This window comes from Triticum dicoccoides, chromosome 2A, assembly GCF_002162155.2.
Source record: "Triticum dicoccoides isolate Atlit2015 ecotype Zavitan chromosome 2A, WEW_v2.0, whole genome shotgun sequence".
Classification (NCBI taxonomy): Eukaryota; Viridiplantae; Streptophyta; class Magnoliopsida; order Poales; family Poaceae; genus Triticum; species Triticum dicoccoides.
This window is the reverse complement of record NC_041382.1, coordinates 768577184-768597276: the sequence shown is the minus strand read 5'-3', so window position 1 is coordinate 768597276 and position 20093 is coordinate 768577184. Positions and strand designations below refer to the sequence as shown.

At 43.0% G+C, this 20093-nt stretch overlaps 2 protein-coding genes and 1 pseudogene across 2 annotated transcripts; all 3 read left to right on the top strand.

The window, feature by feature from the left end:
- Positions 1-518: 518 nt before the first annotated feature.
- Positions 519-2193, top strand: LOC119352407 (probable indole-3-pyruvate monooxygenase YUCCA10). Its single transcript, XM_037619055.1, has 4 exons — positions 519-1217; positions 1478-1711; positions 1798-1920; positions 2014-2193. Exons 1-4 carry the CDS (start codon positions 519-521, stop codon positions 2191-2193), a joined length of 1236 nt encoding a protein of 411 aa, XP_037474952.1.
- A 4500-nt stretch (positions 2194-6693) lies between these two features.
- On the top strand, positions 6694-8368 carry LOC119352406 (probable indole-3-pyruvate monooxygenase YUCCA10). Its single transcript, XM_037619054.1, has 4 exons — positions 6694-7392; positions 7653-7886; positions 7973-8095; positions 8189-8368. Exons 1-4 carry the CDS (start codon positions 6694-6696, stop codon positions 8366-8368), a joined length of 1236 nt encoding a protein of 411 aa, XP_037474951.1.
- A 4597-nt stretch (positions 8369-12965) lies between these two features.
- Positions 12966-14551, top strand: LOC119352404 (annotated as a pseudogene).
- The last annotated feature ends 5542 nt before the right edge of the window (positions 14552-20093 follow it).

Below are 20093 nucleotides of genomic sequence, written 5' to 3'. Positions count from 1 at the left end.
GAGGCAAAACCAAAACTGACCGTCATACAACTGAACCGGATGCAAAACTAGCCGACAAAACTGGTTAACATGGTTGGTAACAAATCCTTCTCAGATGATTGTTTCCTTTTGTCATCCACATTATATTTGACTTTGCCTATAAATGTGTGTTTGGAAATCAGACTTATCCTTATAATATCCTATATCGTATACAAAGAGGAAGAAACACTTGAATATTATTAGAGTAGTAATTGTCATTGGTGATGATGCAAAAGCAAAGAAACATGAAAAATCTTTAATCTACACATAAAAAAGATGGTCGATAAGTTTCCAATACCAACAATCGATCAATGGTGTGTTTCCTACCTATTTTGTATCAGTACACGCCTTCACAACCAACAACGGCTCCATTTTTAGATGGAAATACTCCTACACACTAGGATTAGGCCTCAATAAATATTTACCTTTTTCATCCCTCAATCCATAAAACAGATTGGCCCATGAAGGATACCAGTATATATATGCCCCCATACACGAGCATGTCATCCAAAGTTCATCGAGCAAACACACAAACACTGGACTACCACCGAACTTATCCCACAACTTTGTCAAGTCTTCTCTTTGAAATGGAGGGTGTTACAGTGTTGATTGTTGGTGCTGGGCCAGCAGGCCTCGCAACGGCAGCATGCCTTAGCCAATTCTCACTTCCTTATGCCATCGTCGAGCGCGAGAGCTGTAGCGCGTCACTCTGGCGCAACCGCGCGTATGATCGCCTCAAGCTGCATCTCGCAAAGGAGTTCTCTGAGTTGACACACATGTCATACCCTGTAGATGCACCAACGTACATACCAAAAACCTTGTTTGTGAAGTACTTGGATGACTATGTCGAGCGTTTCAACATTCAACCAAAGTATCTCACCAGCGTGGAGTCATCCACATATGACAATGATGAAAAATGTTGGTCCATTGTGGCAAAGGACATGTCAAAGTGCACCACAGTCAAGTTCACGGCGAAGTTTCTTGTTGTGGCAAGTGGTGAGAATAGTGCAGAGAATATTCCAATGTTCCCTGGACTGGAAAACTTTCCAGGTGATGTTATCCACTCCTCAACCTACAAGTCAGGCAAGAGCTACTCTGGCAAGAATGTATTGGTCATTGGATCTGGCAACTCCGGGATGGAAATTGCTTATGACCTTGCGACCCATGGTGCCAACACATCGATTGTTATACGAAGCCCGGTACGTACATGCAATATATATTTTCATTGGATGCATGAACGCAAACTCTTAGTATAGTTATTAATAGAATAGATGCAATTTTTAGTGTTATTACTAATAGGAAGTATTTCACATAGAAAAAGAGATAGATTGTTTTATATCACACACAAAGAACTGAAAGACTAGAGGAACCACATGACAAAATTTTATTTCTTGAAAGAAGAAATTCTATTTTTATAATGCATACTTCAAAAGAGGTGTGACATGTTTTGTGGTTGCAGATTCATGTAATGACAAAGGAATTAATTCGTTTGGGGATGACACTTGCTCACCGTCTTCCATTGAATCTAGTGGATAAACACCTTGTGATGGCAGCGTATTTAATATTTGGAGACCTGTCACAGCATGGCATCACAAGGCCAAAAATGGGTCCAATGACCCTCAAATCAGAAACAGGCCGATCTGCAGTAATTGATGTTGGGACTGTTGGATTGATCAAAAAAGGCATCAGCAAAGTAAGTATATCCTTGACATGACATAAATTTATAACATATGTTGATTTGATATGCCAAGTTATCAATGTATTTTTTATCTCCTAAAGGTTCAAGGGAGCATTAGTAAGATCAAGGGCAACATAATTAAATTTCAATGCAGTAAAAGAATGTCATTTGATGCAATTGTGTTTGCAACTGGATACAAAAGCACGGCAAATATGTGGTTCAAGGTAATATAGCTTGTGTTTGAACATGTCTGAGTTTGTTTTCTTGGTGTAACCATTATTAAATCTGCTAACAGGGTCTATGTGTTTTTAATCCAGAATGGTGAGAGCATGTTCAATGGCAACGGACTGCCCATCCAAAAATATCCGAATCATTGGAAAGGTGGAAATGGGCTTTACTGTGCTGGGTTGGCGAGGAGAGGATTAGCTGGTATTGCAACAGATGCCAAGAATATCGCTGATGACATCAAATCTATGATGGACTGTATGTCAAGTTAAATCATCTTTTACATGTAGTTTACCATGGCAAGCATGCTAGAAGGTTGATTCTTTGAGAAATATATCCATTGTGTCACCTTTGTATCTAGCTTTTAGACAAGTAAATTTATGTTTATTTTAAGGTTCATATGTGCCCCGGAGAGAGATGTACTATTATACTATAATCAAGGGCTCTGTACTCTTATTACGCGGAGAGATTTCTAATTTTGGTTGAACCTACAACTGTGTATTATATTTTATTTACTTGAAATTATATGTGCAAAAGGCATGCGCTCAATACACTATTATCTATACCAAAATCTCTTGTGGCATGTTTACCCCATCAGTATACAACTGTAGGAGGGAGTAATCACATTAGCCGAAAATAAATGCATAGTTCACTACATCCATCGCCGGTACTGTTGTGCTATTCAGTCTTAGAATGGCACTAGTTATCTTCCCATGCATCTGCATGGGGTAGCTGACATACTATAAATATTAAAAATATTTGTGAACATATTTAGAAACTTAAAACTAAAACTTAGAACACCATATGATGGAAAACTACTATTTAGAACGTGTATTTGCGGTTACGTGATACACGTATCCTTAACTGTTGTGGACACAGTTTGTTGTGCCCGAAGCGCAGGGTTTGCAGTATGCAGTAAGTTTTCCATCGGCTGGTATCCAAGGTATCCATCCGCATAGTCTTGGATATAAATTGCTTATTACCTTGCGACCATGGTGCCAATACTCCGATTGTTATATGAAGCCTGATATGTACTACATGCACTATATATTTTCACTGGGTACATGAACACAATTTTTCAGTATAGTTACCACTGGAAGAGATCCTTTTTTTAGTATTATTACTAATAGAAAGTTTTCACATATATAAGAGATGGACTGTTTGATATGACGCACAAACAAACAAACGACTAGAGGAACTACATGACAAACAATTAACTTTTGTAAGAAGAAATTCTATGAAATTTTGTTTTATCATGCATGCTTCAGAAGAGGTGTGACATGTCTTTTGGTTGCAGATTCATGTGATGACAACAGAATTTATTCAGTTCGGATGACACTTGCTCACCATCTTTCACTAAATCTAGTGAATAACCTCTTTGTGACGGCAGCGAATTTCATATTTGGAGACCTATCGAGGCATGGCATCACAAGGCCCAAAACCAAAAATGGATCACAACGACCCTCAAGTTAGAAACCTACCGATCCATAGTGATTCATGTTGGCACTGTTGGATTAATAAAAAAAATCATCATCAAAGTATTTGGAATATTTGGAGGAATCTGCCTAATTAGTCATATTTTTATAGTTGAAAATAATAAGTAGACCTTTTCTCTCATAATGTTGGTTTGTTTTCTAGTTGGCACTTCTAGAGAGATCCTAGTCATCTACCTAGATATATAGATCTGACTCAAATGCGCAATTATATATTTCAAAAATAAGGCACTTACATGACGAAGAAGGCGGCTACTTGCATATATACTGAATGTTCATTATATTTGAAGGCATAACAAGCAATAATTTGTTTTCTTTTTGGAGAAACACCAACATTGGATTTATAAAAGTGTCGATGGGATATATAGAACATCATTTGAATCAAGACAATAAGAAATCCTAAGTACCCTTTTTTACAATGTGAACTGACGGAATAAAGCATATATAGTGGATGAGTTTCTCCCAGTTTTGTCTATCGCTTTTATCAACTGATGACTCATTGGAATTTACTTACTTCCAAGACAAAATATACTCGGATGGCAAAGATTGCTAATGCCAAACTTGAATTAGATAAAAGCAACTATAACCAGTAACTGAAATCTGATCTTAACACGCTCATGGATTGGCGAAGTGTACCTCTGTATTCTGTTTTCCCTTTTTTCAAAATAGCACATTTAACTGATGCATTGTTCGAGCAATCTTCAAATCATTCAAAAAATCTGAGGCATTGTTCGGCCAGCCTCCTAAGTATGACATGATGGGTCGGCCCCTTAAGCAAGGAGAAGAAGCCAGCAGGCCCAGCAATGACGAGCGAGGCCTCCACAAGTCCACAAAGACAAAACTCGCCAATCTGCCATCCTCGTTCCTCCTCTAGGGTTTTACTACGCATCGCCGCCGTCTCCCTCCCCACCTCCGTCCCCCGCCGCCCCGCCTCCTACCCGGCAGACCACCACCGAGGCCCGAGCCAGCAGCCATGACCGGCAAGAAGCACAAGTCCTCCAAGAAGCAGCCCAAGGGCAGCCGCCTGCCGCTCGGCACCTAAGCAGATGCGATGGCCGACGCCGGGAAGCGCTGTCGCTCCGGCGCCGCCAAACGCCCCCAGGCCGAGGAGGAGTTCGTGCCCTCCTCCATCAGCGCCAAGATCCTCCGTGAGGCCCTCAAGAAGTAGCAGGAGCAACAGGAGGAGATCCTCCACATACTATTCAGTCTTCGAATGGCACAAATTATCAACGTGTGCAACTACATGGGCTAGCTGACGTACTAATAAATCAATAAAAATATCTGCGAACTGATTTAGAAACTTAAATCTAAAAGTTAGAACACCATATGATGGAAAACTACTATTTAGAACGTGAATTCGTGGTTACATAGAAGAGATGCATTTTTTCAGTATTATTACTAATAGAAAGTATTTCACATATATAAGAGATGGACTGTTTTATATCACGCCCAAACGGCAAAACAACTAGAGGAACTACATGAAAAAAAATAACAATTGAAAGAAGAAATTCTATGAAATTTTGTTCTATCAGGCATGCTTCAAAAGAGGCGTGACATGTCTTTTGGTTGCAGATTCATGTGATGACAAGAGAATTAATTTAGGTGGGATGACACTTGCTCACTTTGTTTCACTAAATCTAGTGGGTGACCTCTTTGTGATGGTAGCGAATGTCATATTTGGAGATCGATCGAGGTATACGGCGTCACAAGGCCCAAAACCAAAATTGGTTGAATGACCCTCAAGTTAGAAACCAACCAACCCACAACGATTGAGTTGGGACAGTTGGATTAATAAACCCTTCACCCATCAAACCCTTCCAGCTCCTTGCGGATGGATGGTGCTTGGACACATTTCAAAACATGTACTCTAGTAGTCTGACTACCACTATACTTACATCTGGGTGCCGCTTATTTGCGTAGGACATGTTTGACCAATGTTGTGACCACGCAAGGGATAACGGGTACTTGTTGTGGGAGGACGCGAAGAAGATGCGGTTGATAGTGAGTGGGGAGTTCCACCAAGAAATGCGGGAGTTCCTCCGCATGCAAAAATGATCCAAGGGAATTGACCATCTGGAAAGAAGAGAAGATGCTACTTGTCTGTACCACACGATCCTTCATGTGAGGAAGGCCCGAATATACCTACCCAGCAGACAAGTCTTTAGAAGATCCAACTGCATGAGTTAGAGTGGTAGTCTGGTAGATGTTGAAATCATTTGGACTCGACGGTCGTAAATCAAATGTAATCATAGGTTCAATAGGTTTAGTCTGCAGTTTGTGCCATGCTAAATGTAAGTCACAGAAGGTAGTGGATTATTCTGTTGGGCAAATCAAAATCCGATGAACTGTACGTGATCCACTTCTCCAGTTCAGTTTTGCATGGAAGTTGCGTACAATTGTGATTAATCTGTGTCAGTCAGTTTGGAACCACACAAGTTTGCAAAACCGCATTGAGACAGGATTGACAATTTTGATTTTCAGTAAATTGGTTTATTATCTTTTTAACAAAATATATCCACACTCTGGTGTGTAGAGTTAAAAATACAATGAGCGTTCAATTTGATGTTCACGCATAGGACAATATGCATGTACCAAAGTTGAAATATGGCCTCACATTAAACGAGTGTTCGGTATAGAAATGAATTTATATTAAAAAATGGTTTCAAATATTTTAACTAAAGTTACACTTCTTTTTGTTCACAACATCGAATGGCTCGTTGTGTTGACACCAAAGGTATGGCAATGGTCGTCAACTCAACCGGAGGCAAAACCAAAACTGACCGTCATACAACTGAACCGGATGCAAAACTAGCCGACAAAACCAGTTAACATGGTTGGTAACAAATCCTTCTCAGATGATTGTTTCCTTTTGTCATCCACATTATATTTGACTTTGCCTATAAATGTGTGTTTGGAAATCAGACATATCCTTATAATATCCTATATCGTATACAAAGAGGAAGAAACACTTGAATATTATTAGAGTAGTAATTTTCATTGGTGATGATGCAAAAGGAAAGAAACATGAAGAATCTTTAATCTACACATAAAAAAGATGGTCCATAAGTTTCCAATACCAACAATCGATCAACGGTGTGTTTCCTACCTATTTTGTATCAGTACACGCCTTCACAGCCAACAACGGCTCCATTTTTAGATGGAAATACTCCTACACACTAGGATTAGGCCTCAATAAATATTTACCTTTTTCATCCCTCAATCCATAAAACAGATTGGCCCATGAAGGATACCAGTATATATATGCCCCCATACACGAGCATGTCATCCAAAGTTCATCGAGCAAACACACAAACACTGGACTACCACCGAACTTATCCCACAGCTTTGTCAAGTCTTCTCTTTGAAATGGAGGGTGTTACAGTGTTGATTGTTGGTGCTGGGCCAGCAGGCCTCGCAACGACAGCATGCCTTAGCCAATTCTCAATTCCTTATGCCATCATCGAGCGCGAGAGCTGTAGCGCGTCACTCTGGCGCAACCGCGCGTATGATCGCCTCAAGCTGCATCTCGCAAAGGAGTTCTGTGAGTTGCCACACATGTCATACCCTGTAGATGCACCAACGTACATACCAAAAACCTTGTTTGTGAAGTACTTGGATGACTATGTTGAGCGTTTCAACATTCAACCAAAGTATCTCACCAGCGTGGAGTCATCCACATATGACAATGATGAAAAATGTTGGTCCATTGTGGCAAAGGACATGTCAAAGTGCACCACAGTCAAGTTCACGGCGAAGTTTCTTGTTGTGGCAAGTGGTGAGAATAGTGCAGAGAATATTCCAATGTTCCCTGGACTGGAAAACTTTCCAGGTGATGGTATCCACTCCTCAAGCTACAAGTCAGGCAAGAGCTACTCTGGCAAGAATGTATTGGTCATTGGATCTGGCAACTCCGGGATGGAAATTGCTTATGACCTTGCGACCCATGGTGCCAACACATCGATTGTTATACGAAGCCCGGTACGTACATGCACTATATATTTTCATTGGATGCATGAACGCAAACTCTTAGTATAGTTATTAATAGAATAGATGCAATTTTTAGTGTTATTACTAATAGGAAGTATTTCACATAGAAAAAGAGATGGACTGTTTTATATCACACACAAACAACTGAAAGACTAGAGGAACCACATGACAAAAATTTATTTCTTGAAAGAAGAAATTCTATTTTTATAATGCATACTTCAAAAGAGGTGTGACATGTTTTGTGGTTGCAGATTCATGTAATGACAAAGGAATTAATTCGTTTGGGGATGACACTTGCTCACCGTCTTCCACTGAATCTAGTGGATAAACTCCTTGTGATGGCAGTGTATTTAATATTTGGCGACCTGTCACAGCATGGCATCACAAGGCCAAAAATGGGTCCAATGACCCTCAAATCAGAAACAGGCCGATCTGCAGTAATTGATGTTGGGACTGTTGGATTGATCAAAAAAGGCATCATCAAAGTAAGTATATCCTTGACATGACATAAATTTATAACATATGTTGATTTGATATGCCAAGTTATCAATGTATTTTTTATCTCCTAAAGGTTCAAGGGAGCATTAGTAAGATCAAGGGCAACATAATTAAATTTCAATGCAGCAAAAGAATGTCATTTGATGCAATTGTGTTTGCAACTGGATACAAAAGCACGGCAAATATGTGGCTCAAGGTAATATAGCTTGTGTTTGAACATGTCTGAGTTTGTTTTCTTGGCGTAACTATTATTAAATCTGCTAACAGGGTCTATGTGTTTTTAATCCAGAATGGTGAGAGCATGTTAAATGGCAACGGACTGCCCATCCAAAAATATCCGAATCATTGGAAAGGTGGAAATGGGCTTTACTGTGCTGGGTTGGCGAGGAGAGGATTAGCTGGTATTGCAACAGATGCCAAGAATATCGCTAATGACATCAAATCTATGATGGACTCTATGTCAAGTTAAATCATCTTTTACATGTAGTTTACCATGGCAAGCATGCTAGAAGGTTGATTCTTTGAGAAATATATCCATTGTGTCACCTTTGTATCTAGCTTTTAGACAAGTAAATTTATGTTTATTTTAAGGTTCATATGAGCCCCGGAGAGAGATGTACTATTATAGTATAATCAAGGGCTATGTACTCTCATTACACGGAGAGATTTCTAATTTTGGTTGAACCTACAACTGTGTATTATATTTTATTTACTAGAAATTATATGTGCAAAAGGCATGCGCTCAATACATTATTATCTATACCAAAATCTCTTGTGGCATGTTTACCCCATCAGTATACAACTGTAGGATGTAGTAATCACATCAGCCTAAAATAAATGCGTAGTTCACTACATCCATCGCCGGTACTGTAGTGCTATTTAGTCTTAGAATGGCACTAGTTATCATCCCATGCATCTGCATGGGGTAGCTGACGTACTATACATCATTAAAAATATTTGTGAACATATTTAGAAACTTAAAACTAAAACTTAGAACACCATATGACGGAAAACTACTATTTAGAACGTGTATTTGTGGTTACGTGATACACGTATCCTTAACTGTTGTGGACACAGTTTGTTGTGCCCAAAGCGCAGGGTTTGCAGTATGCAGTAAGTTTTCCATCGGCTGAGATCCAAGGTATCCATCCGCATAGTCTTGGATATAAATTGCTTATTACCTTGCGACCATGGTGCCAATACTCCGATTGTTATACGAAGCCTGATATGTACTACATGCACTATATATTTTCACTGGGTACATGAACACAATTTTTTAGTATAGGTACCACTAGAAGAGATCCATTTTTTTAGTATTATTACTAATAGAAAGTTTTCACATATATAAGAGATTGACTGTTTGATATGACGCACAAACAAACAAACGACTAGAGGAACTACATGACAAACAATTAACTTTTGCAAGAAGAAATTCTATGAAATTTTGTTTTATCATGCATGCTTCAGAAGAGGTGTGACATGTCTTTTGGTTGCAGATTCATGTGATGACAACAGAATTTATTCAGTTGGGATGACACTTGCTCACCATCTTTCACTAAATATACTGAATAACCTCTTTGTGACGCCAGCGAATTTCATATTTGGAGACATATGGAGGCATGGCATCACAAGGCCCAAAACCAAAAATGGATCACAACGACCCTCAAGTTAGAAACCTACCGATCCATAGTGATTGATGTTGGGACTGTTGGATTAATAAAAAATCATCATCAAAGTATTTGGAATATTTGGAGGAATCTGCCTCATTACTCATATTTTTATAGTTGAAAATAATAAGTAGAACTTTTCTCTCATAATGTCGGTTTGTTTTCTAGTTGGCACTTCTAGAGAGATCCTAGTCATCTACCTAGATATATAGATCTGACTCAAATGCGCAATTATATATTTCAAAAATAAGGCACTTACATGACGAAGAAGGCGGCTACTTGCATATATACTGAATGTTCATTATATTTGAAGGCATAACAAGCAATCATTTGTTTTCTTTTTGGAGAAACACCAACATTGGATTTATAGAAGTGTCAATGGGATATATAGAACATCATTTGAATCAAGACAATAAGAAATCCTAAGTACCATTTTTTACAATGTGAACTGACGGAATAAAGCATATATAGTGGATGAGCTTCTCCCAGTTTTGTCTATCGCTTTTATCAACTGATGACTCATTGGAATTTACTGACTTCCAAGACAAAATATACTCGGATGGCAAAGATTGCTAATGCCAAACTTGAATTAGCTAAAAGCAACTATAACCAGTAACTGAAATATGATATTAACACGCTCGTGGATTGGCGGAGTGTACCTCTGTATTCTGTTTTCCCTTTTTTCAAAATACCACATTTAACTGATGCATTGTTCGAGCAATCTTCAAATCATTCAAAAAAATCTGAGGCATTGTTCGGCCAGCCTCCTGAGTATGACATGATGGGCCGGCCCCTTAAGCAAGGAGAAGAAGCAAGTAGGACCAGCAATGACGAGCGAGGCCTCCACAAGTCCACAAGTCCACAAAATCAAAACCCGCCAATCCGCCATCCTCCTTCCACCTCTAGGGTTTTACTATGCAGCGCCGCCGTCTCCCTCCCCACCTCTGTCCCCCGCCGCCCCGCCTCCTACCCGGCAGACAACCACCGAGGCCCGAGCCAGCGGCCATGACCGGCAAGAAGCACGAGTCCTCCAAGAAGCAGCCCAAGGGCAGCCGCCTGCCACTCGGCGCCGGCGACGACGCGGTGGTCGACGCCGGGAAGCGCCGTCGTTCCGGCACCGCCAAGCGCCACTAGGCCAAGGAGGAGGAGTTCGTGCCCTCCTCCATCAGCGCCAAGATCCTCCGCGAGGCCCTCAAGCAGCAGCAGGAGCAACAGGAGGAGATCCTCCACGTACTATTCAGTCTTCGAATGGCACAAATTATCAACGTGTGCAACTACATGGGCTATCTGACGTACTAATAAATCATTAAAAATATTTGTGAACTGATTTAGAAACTTAAATCTAAAAGTTAGAACACCATATGATGGAAAACTACTATTTAGAACGTGAATTTGTGGTTACATAGAAGAGATGCATTTTTTCAGTATTATTACTAATAGAAAGTATTTCACATATATAAGAGATGGACTGTTTTATATCACGCCCAAACGGCAAACAACTAGAGGAGCTACATGACAAAAAATAACAATTGAAAGAAGATATTCTATGGAATTTTGTTCTATCAGAATTCTTCAAAAGAGGCGTGACATGTCTTTTGGTTTGCAGATTCATGTGATGACAAGAGAATTAATTTAGTTGGGATGACACTTGCTCACTTTGTTTCACTAAATCTAGTGAGTGACCTCTTTGTGATGGTAGCGAATGTCATATTTGGAGATCGATCGAGGTATATGGCGTCACAAGGCACAAAACCAAAAATGGTCGAATGACCCTCAAGTTAGAAACCAACCGACCCACAACGATTGAGTTGGGACAGTTGGATTAATAAACCCTTCACCCATCAAACCCTTTCAGCTCCTTGCGGATGGACGGTGCTTGGACACATTTCAAAACATGTAATCTAGTAGTCTGATTACCACTATACTTACATCTGGGTGCCGCTTATTTGCGTAGGACATGTTTGACCAATGTTGTGACCACGCAAGGGATAATGGGTACTAGTTGTGGGAGGACGCAAAGAAGATGCAGTTGATAGTGAGTGGGGAGTTCCAACAAGAAATGCGGGAGTTCCTCTGCACGCAAAAATGATCCAAGGGAAGTGACCATCTGGAAAGAAGAGAAGATGCTACTTGTCTGTACCACACGATCCTTCATGTGAGGAAGGCCTAAATATACCTACCCAGCAGACAAGTCTTTAGAAGATCCAACTGCAGGAGTCAGAGTGGTAGTCTGATAGATGTTGAAATCATTTGGACTCGACGGTCGTAAATCGAATGTAATCATCTATTCGATAGGTTTAGTCTGCAGTTTGTGCCATGCTAAATGTAAGTCACAGAAGGTAGTGGATTATTCTGTTGGGCAAATCAAAATCTGATGAACTATACGTGATCCACTTCTCCAGTTCAGTTTTGCTTGGAAGTTGCGTACAATTGTGATTAATCTGTGTCAGTCAGTTTGGAACCACAGAAGTTTGCAAAACCGCATTGAGACAGGATTGACAATTTTGATTTTCAGTAAATTGTTTTATCATCTTTTAAAAAAAAATATCCACACTCTGGTGTGTGGAGTTAAAAATACAATGAGCGTTCAGTTTGATGTTCAGGCATAGGAAAATATGCATGTACCAAAGTTGAAATATGGCCTCACATTAAACGAGTGTTCAGTATAGAAACGAATTTATATTAAAAAATGGTTTCAAATATTTGAAGTAAAATTCCACTTCTTTTTGTTCACAACATCGAACGTCTCGTTGTGTTGACACCAAAGGTATGGCAATGGTCGTCAACTCAACCGGAGGCAAAACCAAAACAGACCATCATACAACTGAACCGGATGCAAAACTAGCCGACAAAACCGGTTAACATGGTTGGTAACAAATCCTTCTCAGATGATTGTTTCCTTTTGTCATCCACATTATATTTGACTTTGCCTATAAATGTGTCTTTGGATATCAGACTTATCCTTATAATATCCTATATCGTATACAAAGAGGAAGAAACACTTGAATATTATTAGAGTAGTAATTGTCATTGGTGATGATGCAAAAGGAAAGAAACATGAAGAATCTTTAATCTACACATAAAAAAGATGGTCGATAAGTTTCCAATAACAACAATCGATCAACGGTGTGTTTCCTACCTATTTTGTATCAGTACACGCCTTCACAACCAACAACGGCTCCATTTTTAGATGGAAATACTCCTACACAGTAGGATTAGGCCTCAATAAATATTTACCTTTTTCATCCCTCAATCCATAAAACAGATTGGCCCATGAAGGATACCAGTATATATATGCCCCCATACACGAGCATGTCATCCAAAGTTCATCGAGCAAACACACAAACACCGGACTACCACCGAACTTATCCCACAGCTTTGTCAAGTCTTCTCTTTGAAATGGAGGGTGTTACAGTGTTGATTGTTGGTGCTGGGCCAGCAGGCCTCGCAACGGCAGCATGCCTTAGCCAATTCTCAATTCCTTATGTCATCGTCGAGCGCGAGAGCTGTAGCGCGTCACTCTGGCGCAACCGCACGTATGATCGCCTCAAGCTGCATCTCGCAAAGGAGTTCTGTGAGTTGCCACACATGTCATACCCTGTAGATGCACCAACATACATACCAAAAACCTTGTTTGTGAAGTACTTGGATGACTATGTTGAGCGTTTCAACATTCAACCAAAGTATCTCACCAGCGTGGAGTCATCCACATAGGTCAATGATGCAAAATGTTGGTCCATTGTGGCAAAGGACATGTCAAAGTGCACCACAGTCAAGTTCACGCCGAAGTTTCTTGTTGTGGCAAGTGGTGAGAATAGTGCAGAGAATATTCCAATGTTCCCTGGACTGGAAAACTTTCTAGGTGATGTTATCCACTTCTCAAGCTACTAGTCAGGCAAGAGCTACTCTGGCCAGAATGTATTGGTCATTGGATCTGGCAACTCCGGGATGGAAATTGCTTATGACCTTGCGACCCATGGTGCCAACACATCGATTGTCATACGAAGCCCGGTACGTACATGCACTATATTTTTTCATTGGATGCATGAACGCAAATTCTTAGTATAGTTATTAATAGAAGAGATGCAATTTTTAGTGTTATTACTAATAGGAGTATTTCACATAGAAACAGAGATGGACTTTTTATATCACACACAAACAACTGAAAGACTAGAGGAACCAAATGACAAAAATTTATTTCTTGAAAGAAGAAATTCTATTTTTATAATGCATACTTCAAAAGAGGTGTGACATGTTTTGTGGTTGCAGATTCATGTAATGACAAAGGAATTAATTCGTTTGGGGATGACACTGGCTCACCATCTTCCATTGAATCTAGTGGATAAACTCCTTGTGATGGCAGCGTATTTAATATTTGGAGACCTATCACAGCATGGCATCACAAGGCCAAAAATGGGTCCAATGACCCTCAAATCAGAAACAGGCCGATCTGCAGTAATTGATGTTGGGACTCTTGGATTGATCAAAAAAGGCATCATCAAAGTAAGTATATCCTTGACATGACATAAATTTATATCATATGTTGATTTGATATGCCAAGTTATCAATGTATTTTTTATCTCCTAAAGGTTCAAGAGAGCATTAGTAAGATCAAGGGCAACATAATTAAATTTCAATGCCGTAAAAGAATGTCATTTGATGCAATTGTGTTTGCAACTGGATACAAAAGCACGGCAAATATGTGGCTCAAGGTAATATAGCTTGTGTTTGAACATGTCTGAGTTTGTTTTCTTGGTGTAACCATTATTAAATCTGCTAACAGGGTCTATGTGTTTTTAATCCAGAATGGTGAGAGCATGTTAAATGGCAACGGACTGCCCATCCAAAAATATCCGAATCATTGGAAAGGTGGAAATGGGCTTTACTGTGCTGGGTTGGCGAGGAGAGGATTAGCTGGTATTGCAACAGATGCCAAGAATATCGCTAATGACATCAAATCTATGATGGACTCTATGTCAAGTTAAATCATCTTTTACATGTAGTTTACCATGGCAAGCATGCTAGAAGGTTGATTCTTTGAGAAATATATCCATTGTGTCACCTTTGTATCTAGCTTTTAGACAAGTAAATTTATGTTCATTTTAAGGTTCATATGAGCCCCGGAGAGAGATGTACTATTATACTATAATCAAGGGCTATGTACTCTCATTACGCGGAGAGATTTCTAATTTTGGTTGAACCTACAACTGTGTATTATATTTTATTTACTTGAAATTATATGTGCAAAAGGCATGCTCTCAATACACTATTATCTATACCAAAATCTCTTGTGGCATGTTTACCCCATCAGTATACAACTGTAGGATGTAGTAATCACATCAGCCTAAAATAAATGCATAGTTCACTACATCCATCGCCGGTACTGTAGTGCTATTCAGTCTTAGAATGGCACTAGTTATCATCCCATGCATCTGCATGGGGTAGCTGACGTACTATAAATCATTAAAAATATTTGTGAACATATTTAGAAACTTAAAACTAAAACTTAGAACACCATATGACGGAAAACTACTATTTAGAACGTGTATCTGTGGTTACGTGATACACGTATCCTTAACTGTTGTGGACACAGTTTGTTGTGCCCGAAGCGCAGGGTTTGCAGTATGCAGTAAGTTTTCCATCAGCTGAGATCCAAGGTATCCATCCGCATAGTCTTGGATATAAATTGCTTATTACCTTGTGACCATGGTGCCAATACTCCGATTGTTATACGAAGCCTGATATGAACTACATGCACTATATATTTTCACTGGGTACATGAACGCAATTTTTTAGTATAGTTACCACAGGAAGAGATCCATTTTTTAGTATTATTACTAATAGAAAGTTTTCACATATATAAGAGATTGACTGTTTGATATGATGCACAAACAAACAAACGACTAGAGGAACTACATGACAAACAATTAACTTTTGCAAGAAGAAATTCTATGAAATTTTGTTTTATCATGCATGCTTCAGAAGAGGTGTGACATGTCTTTTGGTTGCAGATTCATGTGATGAAAACAGAATTTATTCAGTTGGGATGACACTTGCTCACCTTCTTGCACTAAATCTAGTGAATAACCTCTTTGTGACGGCAGCGAATTTCATATTTGGAGACCTATGGAGGCATGGCATCACAAGGCCCAAAACCAAAAATGGATCACAACGACCCTCAAGTTAGAAACCTACCGATCCATAGTGATTGATGTTGGGACTGTTGGATTAATAAAAAAATCATCATCAAAGTATTTGGAATATTTGGAGGAATCTGCCTCATTACTCATATTTTTATAGTTGAAAATAATAAGTAGAACTTTTCTCTCATAATGTCGGTTTGTTTTCTAGTTGGCACTTCTAGAGAGATCCTAGTCATCTACCTAGATATATAGATCTGACTCAAATGCGCAATTATATATTTCAAAAATAAGGCACTTACATGACGAAGAAGGCGGCTACTTGCATATATACTGAATGTTCATTATATTTGATGGCATAACAAGCAATCATTTGTTTTCTTTTTGGAGAAACACCAACATTGGATTTATAAAAGTGTCAATGGGATATATAGAACATCATTTGAATCAAGACAATAAGAAATCCTAAGTACCCTTTTTTACAATGTGAACTGACGGAATAAAGCATATATAGTGGATGAGCTTCTCCCAGTTTTGTCTATCTCTTTTATCAACTGATGACTCATTGGAATTTACTGACTTCCAAGACAAAATATACTCCGATGGCAAAGATTGCTAATGCCAAACTTGAATTAGCTAAAAGCAACTATAACCAGTAACTGAAATATGATCTTAACACGCTCATGGATTGGCGGAGTGTACCTCTGTATTCCGATTTCCCTTTTTTCAAAATAGCACATTTAACAGATGCATTGTTCGAGCAATCTTCAAATCATTCAAAAAAATTTGAGGCATTGTTCGGCCAGCCTCCTGAGTATGACATGATGGGCCGGCCCCTTAAGCAAGGAGAAGAAGCAAGCAGGCCCAGCAATGACGAGCGAGGCCTCCACAAGTCCACAAGTCCACAAAAACAAAACCCGCCAATCCACCATCCTCCTTCCTCCTCTAGGGTTTTACTATGCAGCGCCGCCATCTCCCTCCCCACCTCCGTCCCCCGCCGCCCCACCTCCTACCCGGCAGACCACCACCGAGGCCCGAGCCAGCGGCCATGACTGGCAAGAAGCACAAGTCCTCCAAGAAGCAGCCCAAGGGCAGCCGCCTACCGCTCGGCGCCAACGCTGATGCGGTGGCCGACGCCGGGAAGCGTCGTTGCTCCGGCGCCGCCAAGTGCCACCAGGCCGAGGAGGAGGAGTTCGTGCCCTCCTCCATCAGCGCCAAGATCCTCCACGAGGTCCTCAAGCAGCAGCAGGAGCAACAGGAGGAGATCCTCCACGTACTATTCAGTCTTCGAATGGCACAAATTATCAACGTGTGAAACTACATGGGCAAGCTGACTGTCGGTGTACTAGAGTAGGGGTACCCTAGTATCCTGAACTTGTGCACGGGCAGTCGCAGCATCCCGCGGCAAGGCTTGCCGGGTGACTGCCAAGGTCCTCCGTGGTTCCCCTGGGGCCATTCAAATAGACAAGACCCCGGCAAGAGGAGCTTGCCGGGAAGGCCAACCAAGGCATATCAAAGCCAAGGAGACAAGACCCCGGCAAGAGGAGCTTGCCAGGAAGGCCATTCAAGGCGTCTCAAGGAACTTGCCGCGACGTGCCACGCGTCCCGGCAAGGCCCGGTGAGCGACAAGCTCCCGGATGCGACAAGACAACGACCGCAGCAAGGCGCTTGCCGCGGCAAGCCACCACTCTGTGTCCGCGCTCCAGCACACCCACCAACGTGTTGCTCTGGGACCCTTCCAAGCGTACGTGGCGGGAGGCTATGCAGCCAGCGGTGCGCGGTGGCAAGCGGCACTGACAAGATTGCCATCGTTGCGAGTGGTGGCGTCCCTGACGGTCCCTTTTGCACTATTTAGGCGACGCAGACGGGCATTTAATGCCCTTGTCCCCTGCCGTCAGGGTTAGGTATGATACACTGTAGCAGGTAGCTGTACCAACCGCAGCACCTTTACATTTTTACCCTTGTCTACGTTGCCACCTGTCGGTGACCCCTTGAGCATATAAAAGGAGGCCCATGCGCAACGTAGGGGAAGGAGGAAGAACTCTCACGCTCGGTCTCGTTAGTTGCTGGAGTGTACTGTAGCACTCCGCGCTCCCGAGCAAGAACTCAATACAAACCACAAAGCAGGAGTAGGGTTTTACGCATCCGTGCGGCCCGAACCTGGGTAAACCGCTCGTGTGCTTTGCCTCGATCCGCTCTTCGTGCGGACCCCGCCCCCACCGAACCGAAAGGGATTCGGTCCGCCGGTCCCATAGGTGCTCGTGGGTCAGTACCCCGGCATCTTTGGCGCGCCAGGTAGGGGGCGTCGAGGTTGTGTGAACCAGATCCGGTGTTCACATGAGCTAGATCTTCATCATCTTCATCGACATGCCGCCGAAGAAGAAGGCTTCGGAGGCGGCTGCTCCGTCCGCGCTGAACCCACCACCGCCGGAGCAAACGGCTGATGGGGCAGATGCCGGCGGAAGAACGGGCATCGATGAGGGAGCTCACGGTGCTGCCAGGTCCAAGGACAAGGCCGCGCTGCCCATCGGCGGCGTAGCCGGCTCCCACAACGACCGGGCGCACTCCAAGACCTCGGCGTCCGTACATGCACCGCGCCCATCTCATGAGGCGCGGGACCGGCAGCGTCATGGTACTCACGGTACCATGCGTTTGCTGGACCAAGATCGAGCTGGTGGATCTCGGAGTGCCCAAGACCAGCATGCACGCCAACATGCTGGCACAAGCGAGGCACAGTCGCCTGGACGGGATACTGCTCCTTCTAACATAGTTAGAAGTCCGAGCATATCCCACTCCTCGCACCGTTCGCCACCGCCACCCGCCACTGCAGCAGAAGCTTTGGCGCGAGCTCAACTGCTCCTGGACTACCCTCCAACGACAGACAAGATCGACGACTGGAGGGACACCATTCAGAGTCTCATAGGCTTCGCCAACGGCGACACTCAACGGCAGCCGAGCACGTCGCAGCCGCGGCAAGTCAGCCAGGCACGAGCCGGTGGCGACAAGACCGGTGGGGGTGCAACCACTGTGCACTCTCCGCCCCGAAGGCCAAGATCGCCGACTCGCCGGATCCACCTTGACAGCGACTCCACCGCGTCATCAGATCCACGAGCTCGTCGCGATCAGCGCCAAGTTCTTCACGAAAGAATGCAAGAAGACGCTCGTACTCGCATCGAGCGCCGAAGAGAAGCGCGGCGTCAATCGGACCAGCGCGCTGGGCCCTCTGTCGACATGCATGCGCCAGGGGAACCAGGCGGCTTGCCGTACGCGGTAGGTTACCCTACGTTTACTCGTGAGCTGCGGCAAGTCCAGTGGCCCAGCACGAAGAATTTCAAGCCAGATGTACCAGAGAAGTACGACGGCAAGTCGCATCCGTCGGAGTTCCTCAGCATCTACACCATCGTGGTGCAGGCTGCTGGGGGGGCGGGACGACAAGATCCTTGCCAACTACTTCCCACTGGTGCTAAAGCCCAACGTCAGGTCCTGGCTCATGCACTTGCCGGACAGCTCCATATCTTCCTGGGCAGACCTATGCCATCAGTTTGGCGGCGCCTTTACAGGCGGCCACAAACCTCATGGCCAAGAGAGTGACCTTCATCTGCTCGCCCAGAAGGAAGGAGAGCCCCTGCGCAAGTACATTCAGAGATTCAGCCGTGTACAGCACAACATCCCAGATGTCCACCCTGCCGCGGTCATCAGCGCGTTCCATCAGAACGTGCGTAACCGCAGGATGCGGGAGGAGATGGCGATGTGCAAGATCAGAGACGTCAGTGAGCTGTATGCCCTGGCCGACAAGTGTGCACGTGCTGAAGAAGGGAGGAAACTCCCCGGAGAGAATGCAGGAGCAGGAGGATCTGACAGCGAGGATGCTGCCCCGGCAAAGAAAAACCGGCGGCGGAACAACAGAAAGAAGAAAGGCAAAGATGTGCTAGTCGTTGAGCAGTCCGGCAACGAAGGTGGTGCCAAGAAAGCCAAGGCTGGTAGCTCCGGCAAGGAGATTGCCGCATGCACCAACTGCCAGGCTGTGGCGGTCGCTGACAAGCAGGACGACACCGACAAGCAGTACTGCAAGATCCACCGCACCAAGGGCCATGACCTCTAGAGCTGCAAGAAGGTCGAGCAGCTTGTCCAGCAGCAAAAGGCTGAGTATGAGCGACGCGACAAGGAGAGGGCCCAAGGAGCCGCTGGAGAATCCGGCAAGAAGCGCGCCGGCCGGGGAGGACGCCGCAGCAAGGCCAAGCAGCGGCAAGGAGACAGACCTCCCCGCGGCCGCGACAAGGATGAAGATGACGACGACGACGAAGACATGGATGATGTCGAGACCAGTGAGCAGGAGTTCCAAAAAGCCACAGAGGTCTTGTGCGTTGACGGCGGTGCTTCTCTGCAT